Source organism: Chiroxiphia lanceolata, chromosome 1 (genome assembly GCF_009829145.1).
Source record: "Chiroxiphia lanceolata isolate bChiLan1 chromosome 1, bChiLan1.pri, whole genome shotgun sequence".
Lineage (NCBI taxonomy): Eukaryota > Metazoa > Chordata > Aves > Passeriformes > Pipridae > Chiroxiphia > Chiroxiphia lanceolata.
In genome coordinates, this window is record NC_045637.1 from 102142255 (window position 1) to 102162993 (window position 20739).

General features: G+C 40.4%; 1 protein-coding gene across 1 annotated transcript in view; it reads right to left on the bottom strand.

Annotated features, from left to right (window-relative positions):
• Positions 1–20739, bottom strand: part of GLI3 (GLI family zinc finger 3) — a 208914-nt gene that overhangs the window by 25514 nt on the left and 162661 nt on the right. The window contains 4 exon segments of the mRNA XM_032691538.1: positions 14998–15138; positions 16422–16450; positions 16453–16534; positions 18821–19037. Of these exon segments, the coding sequence (XP_032547429.1) occupies positions 14998–15138; positions 16422–16450; positions 16453–16534; positions 18821–19037 (469 nt within the window).

The window sequence follows — 20739 nt, forward strand, 5'->3', positions numbered from 1 at the left end:
AGCTGCACTGAGCATGTAAACTACTGTACAAACAGCATGAAAGCCTTTTGCTGCAGAGTTTTTCCTTTTTAAAAGGCAACCTTACAAGTAGAACCCTATTACAACTTTCAACTTTACCAAGACTTCAGCAACGCACAGAAATCACTTTTACAAAAATAATCTTATGTATCTATGTTTGGCTCACTTTTACTTTGGGGTTTTTTATGCTCTTTACATTTAGGTAAATTTAGGTACATTTAGGTTGGGGGACCCCTGGTGGTCTAGTGGTTAGGATGCAGCACTCTCACCACTGCAGCCCAGGTTCAATTCCCAGTCAGGGAAACTCCCCTGGGCAGATGGAGCTCGTCAGCCCTGTAAGGCCATCCATCTAAGAGAAGGTCACTCTAAACAAACCTACATCCTGAGGACCTCACTGCCACTGTCCAAGCTCGCTCGGACCCGGCAGATGAACCTTAAGATTAAAGGGTGGGCTCAGCTCAGCGCACACTGTGTCTCACCTAAAAAATCCACTGCGCAGGCTCGAAGGGTAAAGACCTTTCCCAAATCTTCGTTTACAAAGACTGGCCATACATACATTTAGGTGCTCAAATTACACCCATATTTTACCTGTCTTCTATACAAAGGTCACATGAAACAAATTTAGGGCAATTTGGTGCCTGCAGAATAAACCAAAAGACCCAAGACAGACTAGCAAGGAGAAAAGCAGAGGGAGAAAAAAGACAGGTGAAGTGTGCAAGAGAGATGGAGAATTGAAACTTGGCTCAAAAGGCCAGGGCTGGAAGAAGAAACTCAACAAAGGCCATTTGCTGATGGGTTTAAGACCCACTGCTGACTAAGTGACGAAACGGTGATGTTGTTCTTTACAATGCAATAGGAAATGAAGGTGGTCTTCTCCCAAATCCTATATACCCTAGCCCTGCACTGACGATCTTCAGCCTGTTCTGCCTGCCTTCCTTTCATTCTTCTCCATCACACATGCACACAAGCTCTCCCCACAGGCTTTTTGAGAGGTGGCCACAGGCAGAAATTCTACAGTTTGAGCTGCAGGAAGGACTCCTGCCTTCAGGAAACAGCTCTACAGTGTGACTGCAAGGAGGTGCAATGTCTGTTCAAGCCATAAGCTCACAAGAGAGGAGATCTGCATTGCAAAGAGCTCCACACTCCCCGGAAATCCCTTATTTATTCTCTCTCAAACTAGTCAAAGCAATAGTGCACAAACAAGGGAGGGTTTTCCTACGGTTGGATGGGGAAGAGGTGAAAGGCTGGCCTGTAACCAAACATCTGCCCTTCACTGGCTCTGAGTTTGCCAATGAATGCTGCCTAGAAAATGTACTAATACCTTCTAGAAGTGACTGAATAAGGAAGGATAGAAAACCACCTGAGGCTCAACTTCAAAATTTTCTGCTTCATGATCTTTGCATTTAAGGATAAAAATTGATTTTACGTGCAACTGCTACAGAATTTCCAGGAAAACCACGTTGAAATACTCCCTCACAGGCAGTATGCAATGTGAGCAATGGCTGACTTTCTCCTTTACAAATCTGGACTAACACACAGCTGTGTACAATCTTTAACAAAAACATACATGAAAAGCAGGTCTTACCTTAGAAAAAAAAAAATAGAAAAACTTGAACAGCCTGATACTTAGCACTGATACAGATGTTAGTGCAACATACTTAAAAGCATATATTCTATTTCTGGATTTTTCTCACTGGCAAAGAAAGACCACAGAGAACTTCTGCCAGCACACATGAGAAGGAAGTAATCAAAAAGAGGCATTACAATAAGTGTTTCATCCTATTTGCAAATAGTATGAAGAATGAAATGCTGCCCTGGTTTTGAAAGAAGCACACTAGCACACACGAGGTAGAACTAAATACTTTGGATGTTTTCCCACATTTCTGCAGAAGACAAAAAACTATAGGCCTCCTTCCTGCCATCATAACTCATCTGACTTCAATGGAAATCAGACCTGCTGTATATATGAAACCTGAAATTAACTATTCCCCCCCCTCATATTGTTTGGCTTTGATAAATTCCAGCCATTGCTCCAAGATGCACAGATCTTGGTTCTATGAGCTGCTCTGCTCATATGGGCTCTTATGGCAGCCTGGAGCCCATTAAATTCGATTTGGTCCAAACACATTGAGCTCCCTGCAGGAGTGGGGCTTAAGTAGCTCTTATAGTTAGTTATTGAGCTGTGGGTTCAAACTATGCTAAAAGTATAATATTCTCCTTTAACATAGGGCACGTTCACAAGAAATAAAATTCAAAGAGATTTCCAGTCTTTACATTCCACAGCACAGACCAGAGTGGTTGGAGCCAAGAAATAAAAGCTCAGGAGTAAAAATGCCTAGAGAAGAAAAAATGGAAGTAAAAAAGTACCCAGCAAAATATCCCAACAACTGGTGCACTGAATGAATATATAATGCCAGAGCTGTTTTATAAAAATTGTGAGGCTTTAACAACAAAAATCTGTTAAAATTTACACTGCCTTTCAGTGCATGTGGTTGGAAATACACAGCAAACAGTTTAGAATCAACAGACTCCGTGAATTAAAATGTAACCATATATTACAGCAGCTTTATATGATTTATATTAGCAGAGACAAACTGCTTAATCCCATGAGCCAATTTAGAAACCTATGAAAGGATATAGCAAGACAGAATAAGGAAAAGCAAAAAAGTACAATTTTAACAAGATTTTGAAGTCTTCCAAACTCCCAGAGTGGTACAATAGGTCATCTATCTATGCAGAAGGATTAGCAAAATACTTGATCCCTTACAAAAAAGTTAAACAACTGCCTCTTTTACTAAAAATCCTGTGCTTCTAAAAAGGGAAATAGCAAAGTAAATGTCAGATATTAAACAGAATCTGCTTTTCAAGGTGTATTAAGCATATGGGCACCAAGTACGTAGTCAGGACTTCCTGAACATGCACCTCCTTTATTTAACTTTGGACCAGATTTTGTAAAACCATGCACTTTTTTCTATTTTTAGTATTTGATTAATGATTAGAGCACAGTTAATACTGATCCACTGAAAGAAAACATATTCCTCAGCAGGATCTTCCTGTGTAAATCAATTGGTAACGCTTTCTAATTGTTTTAAAGAGATCCCCATGCTTACCACATGGACACAAACAAATTGCCTGTATGATAAAAATACCAATTCTTCGTTTGCAGAAAGAGACTACTGAAAACCAGGATTTTTTTGCAATAAATGCACTTAGTGTCTCCTTATACATAAACTATGAAAGCTGCAGTTCAGATTAGGAAATAAACCAGATCCACTTTCTGCAGTAAAGGCACAAATACCTCTAAGAAAACGCAGAATATAGTGATTTAAAAACTCAGAGCTCTTTTCTCAGAAACTACAAAGAAAAATTCTGGCAGTGATAAGCAATACCAAAATCTTTACTAGGCAATGTATGTTTTAACATTTGTTCCATCACAGAGGAGATCCTGGTAGAATTAATCCAGCCTCAGTGGGTGACATAAGCAGGAGTGTGGTAAAGCCATGACATCACAACTGAACTGGAGAAGTATCTGGGGTGCTTCCTCCTAACACTTCTAAGAAACATTTCTAACAAGCTTTAGCATGTGCAACAGTTTATTGCTGCTCTGAGATCCCCCTTGGATTTTTTTTACCGGACATCCACTTCTAATTTCCCTTTTGCATCTGTGCTAGGTTTGCTCAGCCTGGTCACATCCCAGCAAATTCAGGGCTAGCAAGGTCTCTGTCCTGGGTTAGAAGTTAATTGTCCTTGATGGTTCACGTAGCAGCAGCAGAGATTCACCTCTTTTTGCCATAGAATAACATTTTTCTATCCTCTCACATATGCCATAAACAGTCCTGCATTGTAGCTAGACTGAAGACATATGTTTGAGCTGATGGAATGAAAACTGTGAAGCATTTCTTGGTAGAACATGGGGGTATCACCTAACACACTTAGGAAAGAGCCAAGGTCAATTTTTTTTCTGCCCCTGCATTCCACACACTAACTTTAATTGACCTCCAGTGAACTTACAGGTCCTTTTGGTAACTAAAAGTCAATCCTAAATAGTCTGGTTTTTCTCACAGATTTGTATCTTCTCCTATATACCACTGTGGCACCGTCTGAATGGGACAGACTTGTGCTGGCAGTCAACCACAGAAGTCTGCAACAGTAAAGGAGAAGGCAGTCCTGTAATCTCTGTAACTCTTGCTCATCCAAAAACTTACCAGAGTTGGAGCCTGGCACCTTCAAGAACATGACAGAAAACACACTTCTTTGTTCATTTTTTTATTAACCATAAGTGTCGGAATTCCCTTGGCAATTAGTTTCCTGGCTGGTAATCCCTTTGCTCTGATCCATGCAGAGAGAGTGGCTGCACTGGAGGAAAGTGTCCAAGGCTCTGGCTTTGCAAAATGAAGTGTTCTCTTGATTTAAATTACAGTGACCAAGCCTGAAAACTTTTTACTTGCCTTGCATAATGAAGTAAGCTAAACTCACTGTTAAACACTTTAAGCTGAGTGTAATGTAGCAAATGGTCAAATACTGCAGGTGGGGTTTTCCTGGTTATCTGCGGCAATATTAGGAATACTTCAGGCACAAGAAAGATATGCAAACACTATCCAATGGTTGTGAGATACAGAATACACATCATATGATAATTAGCACTGAAAACAGTTTAAAGGATAAAGCCTTTATTTCACTAAATTTAAGAAATCTTACACTTAACAACAACAGCAAAAATAACTGCATACTCATAGAATATTAAACTTCTCTACTCTCAGCTCTCATACAGAGGTACAGAACCCTTGTAGTAATCCTGCCTAGTGCTGGTAACTGGCAAAACAATCTACAATGCACAATTCAGAGCTGCAGCGACACCTTTTCCCTAGCAGGAAATGTATCCCCAGCAGGCCAGGTGGGCTTGATCAGTTTTGACATATATGTATTGTTTAAGGTATTCTGAAACAAAGGGATAGAAAAGCTCCTATAAGCAGCCAAACTCTCAAACCCATTTTGACTAAGTTTCCTTCAGTTCTAGGCAAAGGCTTTCACAGGAAAAATAAAGTTACTACCGGGCTCACATGTGCTGTGAAGAGTGAGATACTACCTCTTCAATTAATTCAGCCTAAAGTAATGTAGTTTTAAGTGATGCTCTCCAATCCTGGATTGCTCAAATAAGGAAGCATCAGAGCTAAATAAATACAGGAAAGACACTTGTCCTTCACAATCCAGAATCCTAAAATAATAAAAAGCTACAAAACCATAGTGGACCTCCCTGGATGCATTCCAGGTGTGTTGTCCTTATCTGGTGGAATCATTGCTGAGGTAAGGTGCTAACAAGAAGCAAAGGATGGACTTATCTGTACTGTGCTTCTCCCTGAAAATTTAGTGAGTGCCTACCTGCTGCTGTGCTGTTGCTGCTCTTTCTTTTAGTGCGTTCTTGGCACATGTAGGAGAGGATAAAAGCCTAATGGGTGCAAGTGTCAGCACAATATAAATTGCTGCAACGAAAAACTTGATGCATGGCTTGGGATCTGAAAGAAGAATGTCCACCATTGTTTGTGATTATGGATCACATCACAATCTAATAGCAATTTTTATTTAATCAATAATTTCCATGCTGAACAGACAGCCCTGTTACAGAGAATCGACAAGCAGGTACTGATAGCGACAGGCTTGTTATTAATCTTTACCCTGACAACATTTCAACCAAACTACTGGAAAAAGCACCACCAAGATGGATTAGAAGTAGTTCTTCTCTTTCTTTTCATCTCATTTCTTTTCTTTCTGTTTTTCTTTCTTTCTTTCTCTCCTTCTCTCTTTCTTTTTCTTTCTCTTTTTTCTTTTCTGTTCAGTTATTTCTTTCTTTTCTCTTTCTTCTTTCTTTTTTCCTGCTTTATTATTTCGTTTTCGCTTTCTTTCTTTCCTTTCTCTTTCTCTCTTTAGCTCTTTCAGCCGTTCTTTTTTTTTACTACACGTCCCATTACCCGTCTCCCTTTCCAGGTATTGTAATGTTCATACACTGTCATAGTCTAAGTTTATTTGAAAAACCTGGGCTTGAATTACCAAAAAGGCAATTCAGAGTAAGCAATTCACAAATCAGTGGGACCTAGCCCAGTGCTGAGTGTTAGCCTTATAGGCTAATAATCATACTTTCTCTTTGAGATGTCAATCGCCAAAGTGCTTTGTAAAAATGTTGGCATCTGTAATTCGCGAAGCCTTTCATCTTGAAATAAGATGCTCCAGACTGATAACAAGAATAATCTCTCTTGATCAAAAAAAAAATCTGCATTTTACCAATTAACTGCTGCCAGAAGCCAAAACGGAGCAGCACTGAGACTCCACTGTAGTTTTATCTCTGCTAAACCAGGAGGGATACAGTTAGAGCTTTGTTTTCATTTGCAGCTTGACTACTTTATCTCACGAAGAACTGCTGCATCTCAGCCCTGCGATACACATAAGAATGGTATATGCAGACCTCATACCTACAGTGCAAGCCACCAGAGGACCCCCCTCCTGACAAAACCACCACCCACTCATTTTATAGGTTAGATACTCGACACCCTTGAAGAAAAGTCATGCTCACACTAAAGCTTAAGCATGGGAAATACACTAAATTAGTTTTTGCCACGATAAAAGGCCCATCTGCCTTTTTTTTTTCTTTTTCCTTCTGTTAAGAGGTTACGCAAACAATAGAGACTGCAAAAAATGAATCCATGCAGCCCAGCCCTCTCAAAACCAAATGCAGAAGCTGCACTCACGCCTCTTTAACTTGCCTGCCCCTGCTTCCATTCGTGCATGCTAATGGAACACTTTTGTCTCAGAAAAAAGAACTTTCACATGCAGCTGGGCCAGGACTGATATATTCTGTTATTCCCAGCATTGGTTTTCTATGGGTGGATCTTTTGGGTAGAATATGGGTGACGAAAGTGGTGCAGAGACACACCACACCAACCACATCAAAGCAGATCTTCCACTGGTTCACCCTAATAACACAGGCTTCATAACAGCAAATCACTTAACAGTAGCAAGGCATGAAAAAGCGGCACAAAAAGAACAACTCTTGTCCAGGGGATCCGTTTTGTCCTAGCTGGTTGGCTAGGACTGAAAGGTACTTGGAGCCTATGCACAAGCCCAACCCTCCTTGCAGCTACAAGGCAGCAAAAAAAGCAGGCAGGGACTTCCCTTCTCTCTCTTCTCCACGATATGCCAAACAAGAGTCAGGAGCCAAAGAGCCGATTCAGTTTGAAGCTTTACTCTTGCCTATGATTTGTTACTCAGTCAGCACGAGCTCTCCTGGGAGAGCTGGCAGCTTCTTACCCTACACTTTTCCCCCAAACTGGAAGTCATCTATGATATTACCAGTGAACCTGGAAGAGTTCACTAGCTGAACTCTCAGGTAAAATAAACACTTCCAATAAGTACGTATATCCATAAATCCCCTAAATAGTGCTGTGTGATTAAAAGCATGGCCCAAGGTCAAACCCTGCTCCCTGCTATGCACAGCCCTTTCCACCCCAAGTGCCCACTTACTATGGTTAGAGTGGCTAGAGTAACTACTCAGGGCACAGGAGTACTGTTCATCCCTATCCACAACAGTGAAAAATAAGTGTTATTTAAAGGACATGCCATAGTTTAGCAACCTCTTTCAGGGACACCAATTCAACGACAATGATTTTGGCAACTCATACAAACAAACCGTGGCAGCAGCCGGCTAACAACAAGTTTTCCTAATGCTGTGAAAGAAATGCTAATTACAGAGGAATTAAAATAAAAAATGATTACATTTCTCTCTCTAAATCCCCTCTTAATACTTCACAGATTAGGGTGGATTTATTTTTTTGTAAACCTTTCTCTATCAAAAAAGAAATCCCCACTTTATTTTTTTTTCCCCTTCTCCTCTGTGATTCATCAAAAGCCAGACTCTAAGCAGAGAAACTGCCGATGTGCTTGTGTAGTAGAGTGCTTAAGAAGACCCGAGCCAAAGCACAGCTGGCCTTTGGGTCAAGCCCAGAGTGAGTAAGATCTCTTCACAAGGCAGCACTGATGACTTTTAACACTACTGGAAGGCAAAGGGCATCACGGTGACTGGCGCAGAACAAGGATGTGCTGAGAAGGCAAACAGGGGCCGTGCCAGACCCTGAGGGCTTCTGAGGCTCCCAGAACAGCAGTGAGGTCTGTCTGCGGTTACTTAACCTTAAAACCCAACAGCTCTTAGATGGTTACCTTTGACGGGGGGTTAAAGACTTGATTCATTTAAACAAGTCTGTGTTAGGTATCCAGACGGAAACCAAGAGAGAATGAACATGTAGTCAAGGGCACAGATCTGCTTACTAGCTTTCCTATGCCATGTAATAAATTGCTGGACTATAAAGGATTCAACCATTCTCACACAGTTCAAAACAATGGATTCAGCATCTTATAATCTGGCACAGTGAGGTGGTGTCTTAATTAGAACTCAGCCTTTAAACAGGCAGTGACAAAGAGATTTCAAAATTTAAAAACTTCTGGACAGATGTTTCTCATGATTATTTGCTATAATCTCTTCTCCCTTTCTCTCCTCCCCCTTGTTACCTCACAGCTACAAAGATCAAATATACTGAAGGAATGCACAAACTGGAAAAAAACCTTCCTATGCCACTTGCCTCTGAAACAACTCCCTGCCTTCTTCATGTTGTCACAACTTTCAGCCCAAGCCCTGGGCTTGTCTCACATGAAGAACTGATTTCTCTTGGCCACAGAATTGCTTCTCCAGGTATGACTTAGAATCTGGACTCCAGTGAGTAAAAAATAAAATAAGATGAAGCAGAATAAAACCACCAGCAAAACCTCCTTTTTGCTGTACGTAAAACATTCTCCTTTTGTCACGAAAAGAAATTATTACTATAATGGATTTCATGTTCTTATCTACACCTTACTCCTTTCAATTTAAAGGAAATATTTCTGAACCTTCAGGGCAGTAGCTGTCACTGCCATGCACAATGAGACTGTGAATGGGCTGAGGCCTCTCTGTGTTACTGCATTAGAGGCAAATAAAACTATAATGAAAATTTACTGAACGCTGCCTCTGCAAAGAAGAATTAAAAACTAAGTAAATCCCTGCACTTATTTGAGAAACACGCAAACTGGGATGTGTAAAAACACCCCTCTGGATTGCAAGAGACTTGCTTTCACAAAGTTGGGTCTTCACCTGCATCACAACCATTTGGCAAGCACACCTCCAGCACTCAGAGAAAGAAACCACTAATGCAGAAAAGATAATCTGGATGTTAGTGCAGATGTGTGTAATTGCCTCCTTTTAGGCATAGATGCCTACTTGCACAGCTGCACCCAGCTTTGGCAGCTGGAGGCTGTTTGCTCACAGGGCAGTTTCTCCTCTTGCAAAGTGGTGAGCAATGCACAACTTCCAGGGTCACTTACAGGTCTGCCACTGCAGCTAGTACTCAGGGGAACTGCTTTAACCTGGCTTACTGTCCTATTGCAGTTGGTTCTTTATTTAGAGAAGAACAGCAAAGCTTTCTCCAGTCCCCTACCTATCGCTCTGCTATAGCAGAGGAGCTGAGAAGAAGCACAGGCCAAAGACAGCATGGTAGCAGAGGAAGTGGAGACTTCCAAGTCTCTGGACTTTGAGTGTCCTTATTTCTGGGCATCCAAAATGACCCGCTGCAAAAGGCCTAATCCTTAAGAGAGTGGTGTGTTCCCCATCTCCTGATCAGTCATGTCTACAAGTGTTTTGAGGTGCACAGCATTGATTAAGGCAGCTCATATCACTACAGAGGCTCTAAAACCTGAGCAGAGGCCAGCTGTGGGCACAGTCCAGGTTTTATGTAGGTCTCCGTGGATTGGCTGGTCACTTCTGTCGGTCAGAGCTGAACCAACCCTTTTCTGTAGGAACAGAGAGCAAAAGCATTAAGAAACTCAAGACATGGAATTTCACGTTAATGGTTCTTCTGAGTACCCTCAGTGCACTGCTATTACCTTGGAACAAGTGAGTACCTGAGAAACACAAGGAGATTCCCTCTAGTGCAATAAGGGAGGCAGGTAGAGCAGCACAGCAGTTGCCCCAGGGATTGCCCGGGGAGTGCTCCAGTCACTGGGGCTTTGCAAACAGACAGGAAGACTTCAGCAAATGGAATCCTGAATGTAAGCCATTGCTGCCAGTTTAGGGCTTTTTGATCTCATCTAATCAAATGTAACAACAATGAAAGAATTTTATTGCTGTAGCAAAAACTAACAAAAACAGCTCTACAGTTCTTCAAGCATGTTTTTGAATAAAAAATAATTATCATCAAGGTTACACAGCAAGGGGGATGAGAAATAGGCAATGCTGCGTTTTCTGATTGCCATTGTATTAATATTTAACAATAACTTCAGTCATTTCCTTGAAGGATATTTTCTTAAACAAACTTTTATCTTAGTGTCTAACCCTTTTGCAATATTTATTCTTAAACTGATTTCTGGGGGGAACAAGAAAAGACAAACTGCAACAAAAAGCAGATTTATAAATATATACAATATCTTATTAGCTTCTGGGCGCTCAAGTGCATTTATCACATATTTAAAACAAACTTGAATTCAGCTAAGCCCAATTATAATATCTCGCTGGGCAGAGAAATTAATTAAACAGCTGAACGATAAAGACCCCAGCAGCAAACTGAGCTTTAAAATAATAAGATCTTTTTTCGAGGAGAAGAAGGAAAAGAAGGAAACCTATAATACCCATTTTAAACAGTAATGTAACCAACCTTTTCAGGAGTGCAACACACCGTAAGTAAGACTACCTGGCAGGGGAATGTGGTGGCAGCTCACCAACTTTGTGCTTTGCTAATGTGCAACACACACCCCCCTTTTGCATCAACTTCAAATAACCCTGGGATCTCAGCAGTGCAGCTCAGAGACAACCAGAACAAGGCAGAACTTGTCAGGATTTAAGAGCTTTCAGCAAAACCCTTCAATTGCAGCCGGTACACTTATTCCATAGAAGGATATCAATTATAGATAGTGACTTGCTTTAACAGTGCAGTCGTACTGTCAGAGGCTAGATAGACAACCATGAAGATCATGAATCTTTCTATTAACTGTAAGAGAAGGAGGGGGGGGAAGAGGATGGATAGGTGTTATAAATGAATGGTTTAACACCTTGCCTTTTGGTGTATGTATCATGAAAATTTAACCATGCTGAATTCTAAGTGGCACATATCGCTTGAAAATATGAGCACCCATGCCAAAATCATTGCAGTGTCAGACCCTTCTGGGTGGGTCAATAATGATTCTTTTAGGTAGCTTTTCAGTTATTTATTCATAGCAGCCCAGGTTCTGCCAATAAATTTAGACAGAAAACCTTGTCTCTTGGGGCCTAAGAACACTTTCACTGGCACCCACATTTTACCCTAATAACTGCAGGACTTTGCTACAGAAAGTAATGCAGAAAAATGACATAAAAATGCTGACTATTGTGCCCGAAATTGCAATTTCTGCTCTAAAGCTATACCACATATTCAAACACAGATTTTGTTTGCATTTACCATTTCATACATGCTATATCACACATCATTTTTGTAGTGAGGATACTACTAGAATCTGATTCACCTACAGTTAATTTTAATATAAATCGTGTCCCATCGTTCCCCAAAAATAAAGCTATCCTCATGTGACAGAAAGACCAGAATATTCACAAATTCATATTTACCTTTTTCAAAACACATGCATATGTGCTTGTACATACACCCTATACATAATAGGAGTAATGACATCCATAATATGGACTGTGTGCACTGTGTATTGCGAAAAAGCTATTCTGAGCTCTGCTCAACCTGGCATGATTAGAATTCACACAGAGGTATCTAACCTTTTAGAAAACAAAACAAACAGCTACAAACATACTTCCATCTCTTTCCTTAACACTGCACTTCAACACTAAAGTTTCAGTGCTTTGGGATGCAAGACTAGGATAACACTCTTTTCTGGGTCTGATCTCTTACTATTATGTATGGTTACACCAGTACAGAAAGATGGCAGATTTACCTGGATGAGTTTTGTTATGGCAATTTAGCCTTTATTGCCTTTATCTATGCCAGTTGCCCCTGCCTTGGTGATTACCACTCCAGAGCAGAAGCAACAAAACAGGATGGTTATCTATACTTTTGACATCCTGTCCAGCACCGTACTTCAAAATCTTCAAGCTCTTCAAGCTTGGCTGGAGCAACTGAGTCTGCCAGTGGGTTGGGAATCACCAGGAGAACAGCAGCACGTGCAGCCAGGAGAGGTGTCATGGTAGAGCTCTGCTGCAAGATTTGGAGTCTCAGGCACCTCCAGACAGCATCAAACAGCCTGACGTACGTGGCCACAGAGCTGGCAGGGTGAAAGGCCTCATGCCCATAACAGGTGCATTTCTTCTCTTTCGTTTGAGCAGCATCTAGCACCATGAGACTGTGGACTTGACAAGGCCTCCAGCTGCTACTGCAGTGTAAATATTACTGAGTAAAGGATGTACACAGGCCTCTGAGACACATACAATGGCAGGCACGCACATGCACATGCCAAGGCAGGAACTCAGGAACAGTGCTGACACTGATTTAAGTGCAGTTACAGCAATTTGTATCTACTTGAATTTACCTACCAGTAGTTGGGTAGTAGGTATACATGAGCCACATCATTGGAGAGATTTTCAAAGACCTAACTGCTGCTCAGGGACTGAACACTTTCTGCCAGTGACACACCTAAGCAAAACCAGGACTGCCCTCCCATAAAGCCCTACTGAGACCAGACTTCCTTCCCTAGTTGCTGCAGGTGTACATCAGAGGGCGTGGCAATCAAGGGCAGACGAAATGCGTGAGAGATAGACTGGGTAGCGGCCAGACCTTCAACAGAGTTAGATGTCTAAAGTCCTTTGCAATTCTGGGCAGAAATAACTTGTTCAAGTCCCCTCAGCAGGGCTCTGCCAGAACAGCAAAAGAAATCACAAACCAGGGCCCCATCACTGAGTCCTGCTGACTCTTACAGCATGATCTGTGCTACTTAAATGTGATGGTTGCGATGATGAATTATTGTCTTCAGGGTATCGAGTCAGGACTTGCACCTTGTAGTATTAAACGCATCATAACACACCTGCATTCTGAGCCCTGCCAAAATGAACTACTGGATCATAGAAAAACTTCTTATTCCTTTTTTTATGTGCAGAGAAACCCATTTCAGATGTTACAATTGTGCAGAAGCTAAAGAAATACACATTTTTCCACTCTTGCTGTTGACAATTATAATGCAGTCAGATTTGCTAAAAAATCCCACCAAAACCAACAAATGAACTTAAAAAACTCCAATAGAACTAGACTATCACACTGTCATGTAATTTACTTTAAAATATAAATATGAGGTATTAGCTAACAAGTTCAGTGCAATTCCATTAAATTTTACATCTGAAACATTAAAAAATCCTCTTCTTTTTTTCATTACCAAGGGCACCTTTATTCTGAATTTGTCTCTCATTTCATATATTTTGATGCATATTATTTATCATCATCACTGGGATACCGAGAAAGGTTTTGCCAGGTATCATAAAGCTTCAGCCTTACAATCAGTAGCAGATATAAAGACTGTGCCTAAGCAGAGCCCCACATGATGTCAATTTGTCTGTTTGCACAGAACCAATTCAAAGACAACATTCGATCTTTAATTTAAATGTGTCCAACTCTTTGCAGCAGCCATTTGTGTGGCTTTTCTTCCCAAAAAGATACTGGGACACCAAAACAGTTTCTCCTCACATTTCATTTGGCCTATTTAATGTTAGGGGAATTATTTGTGCAAAATGTTTCCAAAGGATTATTTTAAAAATGTCACATTTTTACATTATTTTACTTTTTTATAGTCTTTCATTATCATTATTGTTGTTACTGCTGCTGCTACTATGTAATAATAACAAGAAACCAAAAATACATCTTGATGAATAACTGCAACAACAAGAGGTTCTTGCACTCCAACAAGTGAAAGCTGGCACTGCTTTTACTAAAGTCAGCTTTGCAGGATCAGTTTACCATTTGCATATTGTTTGGAAATATATGGTGAGGCGTGCTTTGTTTATTTGGGGTGAAAAATTAAATTTTCAACAAGCTATTTCAGTAGTACTGGCCACATTTTGCAATACATTTTGCCCGATGTCCAGGAAAGTATTAAACTGTTGCTAAAATAAATACAACTCTGACACACTGATCATTTGCTGAAGATGTTCCTCTCTGTTCTGTATGAGGAATTCACTTTTTTCAGAGTATTCAATATGTTCTGCAATGCCAGTAATAAAGAAAGGTGCTGTTAGCTAAGGAAGTTGGAAATGTGGGGGGATTGTACTTGCCAGGTTATATGCCAGATTTGTTTGCTCAGTTTCTAGTTTAGAATACTACAAAAGAGTAGAAATCATTGTTTTAGAGAGTGTCAGAGAGGAATAAAAAGCAAGGCAGATACAACTAATATTTGTTGTAGCACAACAAAAGATCATACAGTTTCCTTTTGCTAAAAGATTGATGTAATTCAGTATCCATGTATTTAGCCAAATATCCACTTCAGTTTACAGACAACAGTAAATTGATAGCAAACCCCCCCTTAGGGAAGGGAAAGCATTCCCCTCACCCATTTCTACTGTTACAACCCCTTTGGGGAGAAAAAAATCAAACTTGGCTAAAGGTTAATAATCATTCATGGTCCAGTTTACTATTACTCAATAACTATCAAAAGTCTCTAACTCAAAAATAGCGTTTGCTGGCTTACAGGATCAGAGCCATTACAATCTCTGTTGAAGACTTTATTGAATTTTACACTAAGCTTTAGCTGACTGAACAGGTCAAGCACTGTGGCTCTGAGTTTTCTTTATTCTCAGAAACTCATAAACCCCTCTCCAGTTTGCAGTGCTGTTAGCTAAGAAACTTGACTCAGCACAGGGTCAGAGAACCTGACCCCCATGAAAAAGGTCACATAGTTTTAAAACCTAGTTCCTGAATACCATTAACTTACATGCACTAGCTGTTCCTGTGTGTCAAACTCCCGAGAACAGCCTTCCCAGTGGCAGTTTGTCTCATAGACCACTTCAGGCTCCTGTTTGCTTTCATCTTTGTCCCCTTCCTCTTTTACCAGGGTCATTCCTTCTGGCTGTTCCTGGAGAGAGGAAAAAAACAGAGGTGAGAAGAAGAGAGAGGAAAGTCTGAAACTGAGGATAAAGAAAAGTTAATTACTTCAGTATTAAGAGAAAGATGATAGGCAGGGGTGTGAGGGATATTATTTTACTCTCAGTTCACTATGTTACTCCATTCTACAAAATACAGAAGCCATTTCTAAACTATACATGTAAAATAAATTTTTCATTCCCAGAAGTACTCAATGCAGAGAATTTCTAAAACAAAAATCCCTTTACATTCCAATTAAAAATAAATCACAAAGGCTTGGCTTCCCTCACACTTTAATTTAAGCAGCTTGTTATTTGTACATTTGCCTCTCTTGATTCAGTGGCACCACTAATGAAAAAAGAACTATTCAATATAGTTGAATTAATTGAAATTTGATTTTAGTACTAGGGTTAAACACAAATCAGATCACCAGTAATCCAAAGTGTGATTCCAGTGTTAAAACAATGACAGGTTTGCACACTAAAATTCTTCCATGAGCAGACTGGTAATTTTCAAGCTACTTGTTAGCCTGTTCTTGCCCATAACATGTGAATAGAAGGGGTGAGCAGGGGAAAGAAGTATTTAATTTTGGGTTTTGACTTCCCACCTTCAGTTCCTTAGGGTCCCTCATTCTCCTTAGCTTGTTACTTGCTGAGGTTTAAGAGTCAGATATTAGTGTAAACATTTGGTTCAGATTATGCACTTCTGCTGTTTTTCCATTGCGACCTGCTGAAGGATTTAGGCAGACCTCTGCTTTGTTTTCATGTATTCACTCACAAGACTGAGGATCTGATTCTAATCTCCCCTGGGTCACTGTAAAATCAAGAGTCACTCTACTAAAACCAGTGGCATTACTGGTATAGAAAGTATAGCAAATGAGACTGAGCCCGACAGTGGGGCCTCAGTGCAGTACAGTGCTAAGACCTGGTAAAAGTCAAGCGTGGTCTTAAGTATTTTTGCTGAACAGAACACATATCTTCATAAAGACCTGTCGCTTGTTCACTTTTCCAAGACAAACAGAGGGTTGAGCATGCTCTGGCTGATCAGAGGTGCCTCTCTATCAGCCTCCTTCCTCTCTACCCTCATTCTGCAGCAGACGCTGTACCCCAGCAGCCCCTCGCATTTAGCCCTCACTACTGTGAGCTGAGGCTGCCATGTGTGCACTAGATGAAGGGCCAAGTGAGTGCAGGGAGCCTGAAAATGTGCTACAGACAAGGTGCCTTTTCCCTCCAGCAGTGAGACGAAAAGCTTATGACTACAACCTGACTGCCATACCTGCATGCTTCCTGCTCCCGGGCTGGGAGGTCCTCATCAGGCTTTATCTGGAGCGCTTGTTGTGCATGGGAATCTCCTGTGCTGCTCACTGCAGATTCGCTTGTGGGTTTATTCTGCTGAAGGCAGTTGGGATTTTTTTCCCCAAAAAAAGACAAAATTAGACTGTAATAGATATGTAGCTCTGTGAGATACTGTATCCAAATCTCACTGAATTATTGATATGGTCAGAACCAACTCGCTGTCAGTGTGTGTGTGCATGTGGGGAAGGGCTGTGGCCCAGCCCTGCAGGTTCCATGGTAAGGCCTGCACATCAGGCCTGCTGAGGGCACAGGGCAGAGCTGGAAGGTCCTGCAGCCCACGTGGTGGTTCAGCCCACGCAGAGCCCGTGGCATCACTGAACTCCCTGCAGCCGGGCTGTCAGTGAAGGCAGACCTGCCTGGTAGCCCACCCACACCACGCCCCTGGAGCTTGTGACTGTCTGCAGCACAACTCACTCTGGCCTGGAAGGCAACTGACTGGATATCCTGCCTGGGAGGGAAAACTGAACTCTGTAAATACACGAGACTCCTTGTGAGCTCTGTCTCTCTCTTTTCTCCTGCTGCCTGCACCACGTGAACCATCAGATCTTGTCAGTAACCATTTTTCCTGTCCACTCTCTATTTCTGTCTTCTTTACCCTTTAGCCTTTCTTCTTTTACTCTTTTCCTTCTCTTCTGGGTAACTTAAAACCAATGAATAGTGTTTCACTAAAGCTGGTATACTGATTGTTGTAGTGAGTGTTTTCAGTGGAATGGGTCTTTGTGCTGGGTGTTTTAGTGAAATATTTTTGTTGCTTGTATTTACTCCTATAAAATCTTTTGCCAAAATATCTTATTTTTCTCACTAAATTAAAAGAATTTCTCTTAGAGAAGAGTGTGTGACTCTTTCTCCAGAATGCGAATTCAAGGTTATAACAAACCAAAAGGCTTTTAAAAAGTCTTAAATAAAATGTAACCTGGGCAGGTTATGGCTTAAAAAATCTGGAGTGTAACAAGCTCCAAACAAAAATATGCAGCATCTGCTCAGCAACTTTATTTGGAGAAGCTACACTGTTAGTTACATGGAATATGCAATTACAATTGTACTTCAATTAACACAGCATTAACTTGGGGAAGAGCTGCATTGCTCAACCTTGTAACAGAGCAGGGAGGGAACAGGAAGGGGGCCATTTGATGTAATTCCTTGCTACAAACTAATGCTGGGCTTTGTCAGGCCAGGGAAGGGTGGGAAGAAACTTGATTTCCACATAATGACAACTTTGGAAAGGCAACTTTGAAAACCAGAATCACTGTGTACTCAAATAACATAAGAGAAAAATTCATTTTTTCACACTTACAGGAAAGGTTTTGTACTTAACATCTGCACACAAGATCTCAGCTCTTCTACTACGTTTCCCATTATTATGTGGATAGAAAGAAAAACTGCACACTAATGTGAGATTCAGTCAAAAAATCCTAGATTAGTCCTGGATCTCCCAAGTCAATAGCAAAATAGCTGACATAAACAGGCCAGAATCTTGTTTTTCTCTTGCTGTGCTAGACTGAACACTATTATCTACACCTGCAAATGGAATCTCTTAGGAATCCAGAGATCTTTTAGAGATATCTGAACTTGCATGGACCCCACAAAAAATCAATATGCTTGCCTACAGCAGCATGTTCGCTTCTACTTTGTAAAAGCTACCCATGAGATAAACAGCTCCCAGACTGATAATACCAATCCCAGGTCATCTGGAAACAAACAGCACAGTTAATAACAGGCAATCGCAAACTGTAATAAACACCACCTTATGGGTCTGATTCACAGCTGCTCGTCCCCAGCTTTTAAGAATACCCTTGGTTATTGAAAGGATTAATTTAAACACAGTAAATGCAATTCTGCACAAATCAGAGAAAAAAAACCTTCAATCCTTTTCATCATCTTTGAGTTACTCTCTTGCTCACAGAGTTACTCACTTCAAGTTACTCACACCTGTACCAGGAGAGTTGACTATATTAAAGTCAGACTGATTTGAAGGTGAAGTTGTTAATCTTTAAAAGGTTAGTGTTTTGATGTGTTTTGCCCCTTTTTGTTACTTCTCACCTCTGTTAAGTTCCTGTGTAAGGTCCAGGAGAGACAGCTTGGATCAAGAAGATGCTGCAGCACCTTGAAATATTTATGAGGACTAAAAAGCCCACTACCAATCAGGAACCTCGCATACACTCCTGTGATTTATAATAAAGTGACTGCAAACACTATAGTTGCAAGAAAACTGTTATCGAAAGGTCTCAGTGACAGTGGTGATTAATTGCCATTGAGACAATGCCACCTATTTAATTTTTAAATGAGTGGGGTGTAAAGGTTTCTTTTGTTGCCTCTCACCTGTGTGGACTCAGAAGGTCCAGAGCTGACCTGGACAGGGTTCAGGACACTGGGGATGCCAGGGATAGGCCTCTGGGTAGGAAAAGTTGGAGCAGGATGGATGAGTGGAGGGCTGTGTCCAAAGGCTGAACCTAGGGTTTGCTGACGACTTATAATTTGCTGATGCATTTGCTGGAGGGATACTGGTGTAGGAGGGTATGTGAAACTCAGAGCAGGGCTGAATTTGGGAGAAAAAGGAGGGAAGAGGGAGGAAAAACATGAGGGTCATTACAGTAAGGAGCCATACAGATCAAACCTTTAAATATATTTGATATCTTTAAACTACTTGAAGTCAGGTCCCTCCCTCCCCCTCGTAACTTTCTTTGTGCCCCAAAGGATGATAAATTCTGGTTTTAAATCCAGAGTTGCCCTGGATTTAGTAGTGAGTACAAAAATGATACCATAACAAAACATAACATTTTTTCTAACATCTACCAGGAAACCACAGAAAGTAGACTGAAATAAAATTCAGAAAAACTGAAATAAAAGGCAAGCAGTTCAATAACAGCTATTTATTGCAATAACAAACTTTATATAAAGAAAAAGAATGGGTGCCTACACGCTTTATAGTACTTTTATTGATAATGCAGTTCCCCTATGTTCACGTGTATGAAGCAGTTCCTTTAATCTTGGCTCATGCTACGCTCTTTCATATGTCTCTAGATCTTATTACAAGAGGAGAGAAAATCAATTGGTTAAATGTGTTCTGAACACCATGCTTGTCATATCACTCATTTGTTTGCAAAGATGGAAAGCTCAGTTCATCCAGAATGTCACCTAAAGAATTTCCATCAGTGCTGTTTGGTTACAGAAACTGATGGATTAACCTTTCCCCTCTGAAATTGGTGATCAATGACTTTCAATGTAGAAATATTCCAATGGGAAAGCACTTCTCCTTCTTCCAGTTAAACAACATTAAATGTCTATTAAAGCCCATTATGCATGTTAATACCTGTCATCGCTTCATTACTTCACTGTATTTCCGAGACCACAGTGACTTTGGAGGAAATTACGCTGCCACCTAAGGACCTATTTTGTGGGTAGTGCCAAAGCATTCTTTGTGTCACAGTTGAAAAATAAATGGTGTGGGACTAAATTTTCACACACAGGAATATGAGATCCTCCTGTAAACATTTCCCAATAACTTCCAGTCATAAAGAAAAAAAGAAAAATATAACAAATATTCATTGATTAAAAAACCCCACACTGAACTACCACAGTTCAAAAGAGCAATGTTAATTTAAAAACAGGTCTTAAAAGAGAGTGGTGCGAGCATTATACATTTCCAGAATCAAGGCTTTTTCTAATAACAAAAGGGTGGATTGAATCCAAATTTACTGTATGGATTCTTAATTGCTGTTGCTGTTAAGTGCATTAACTGAAAATATCGTGATACAAAAAGCTAAAATAATTTCAAACATTTTAAGTAATAATTCTACAGAAATTCTGTGTTCATTAATATGACTATACATTTTGTCTGTTTGACTACAATCCATAAAAAGACAGCTTCAATGTGATTAGATTACTATTATTCCTGGTGAGAACTCTGCATTACAATAGTTTACCCATTTAGGACAGAATATCATTAAGAATACCCTGGGAGAATTTTACTCGTCTTTGAGGAACTCTTTTTTCATTTTGCATTGTATTCTTTCTAATAAAGGGAGGCAGAAATGTAGTGAAAACAGTAATTGTTCACAGCAAGAGTTAGGGAGAAATCAGTAATAATATTCAGTTACTGCAGCTCTATAGTCCCTGCTAGTGTTCCTGTAAGCAACCATGAATGATTACAGCACGACTTAGCTAAGGTAGCCACTATGGATGATTAATAGGACATTAATCAAAAGATGCATATCAGGCTCAGAATTTGTTCACAAGCT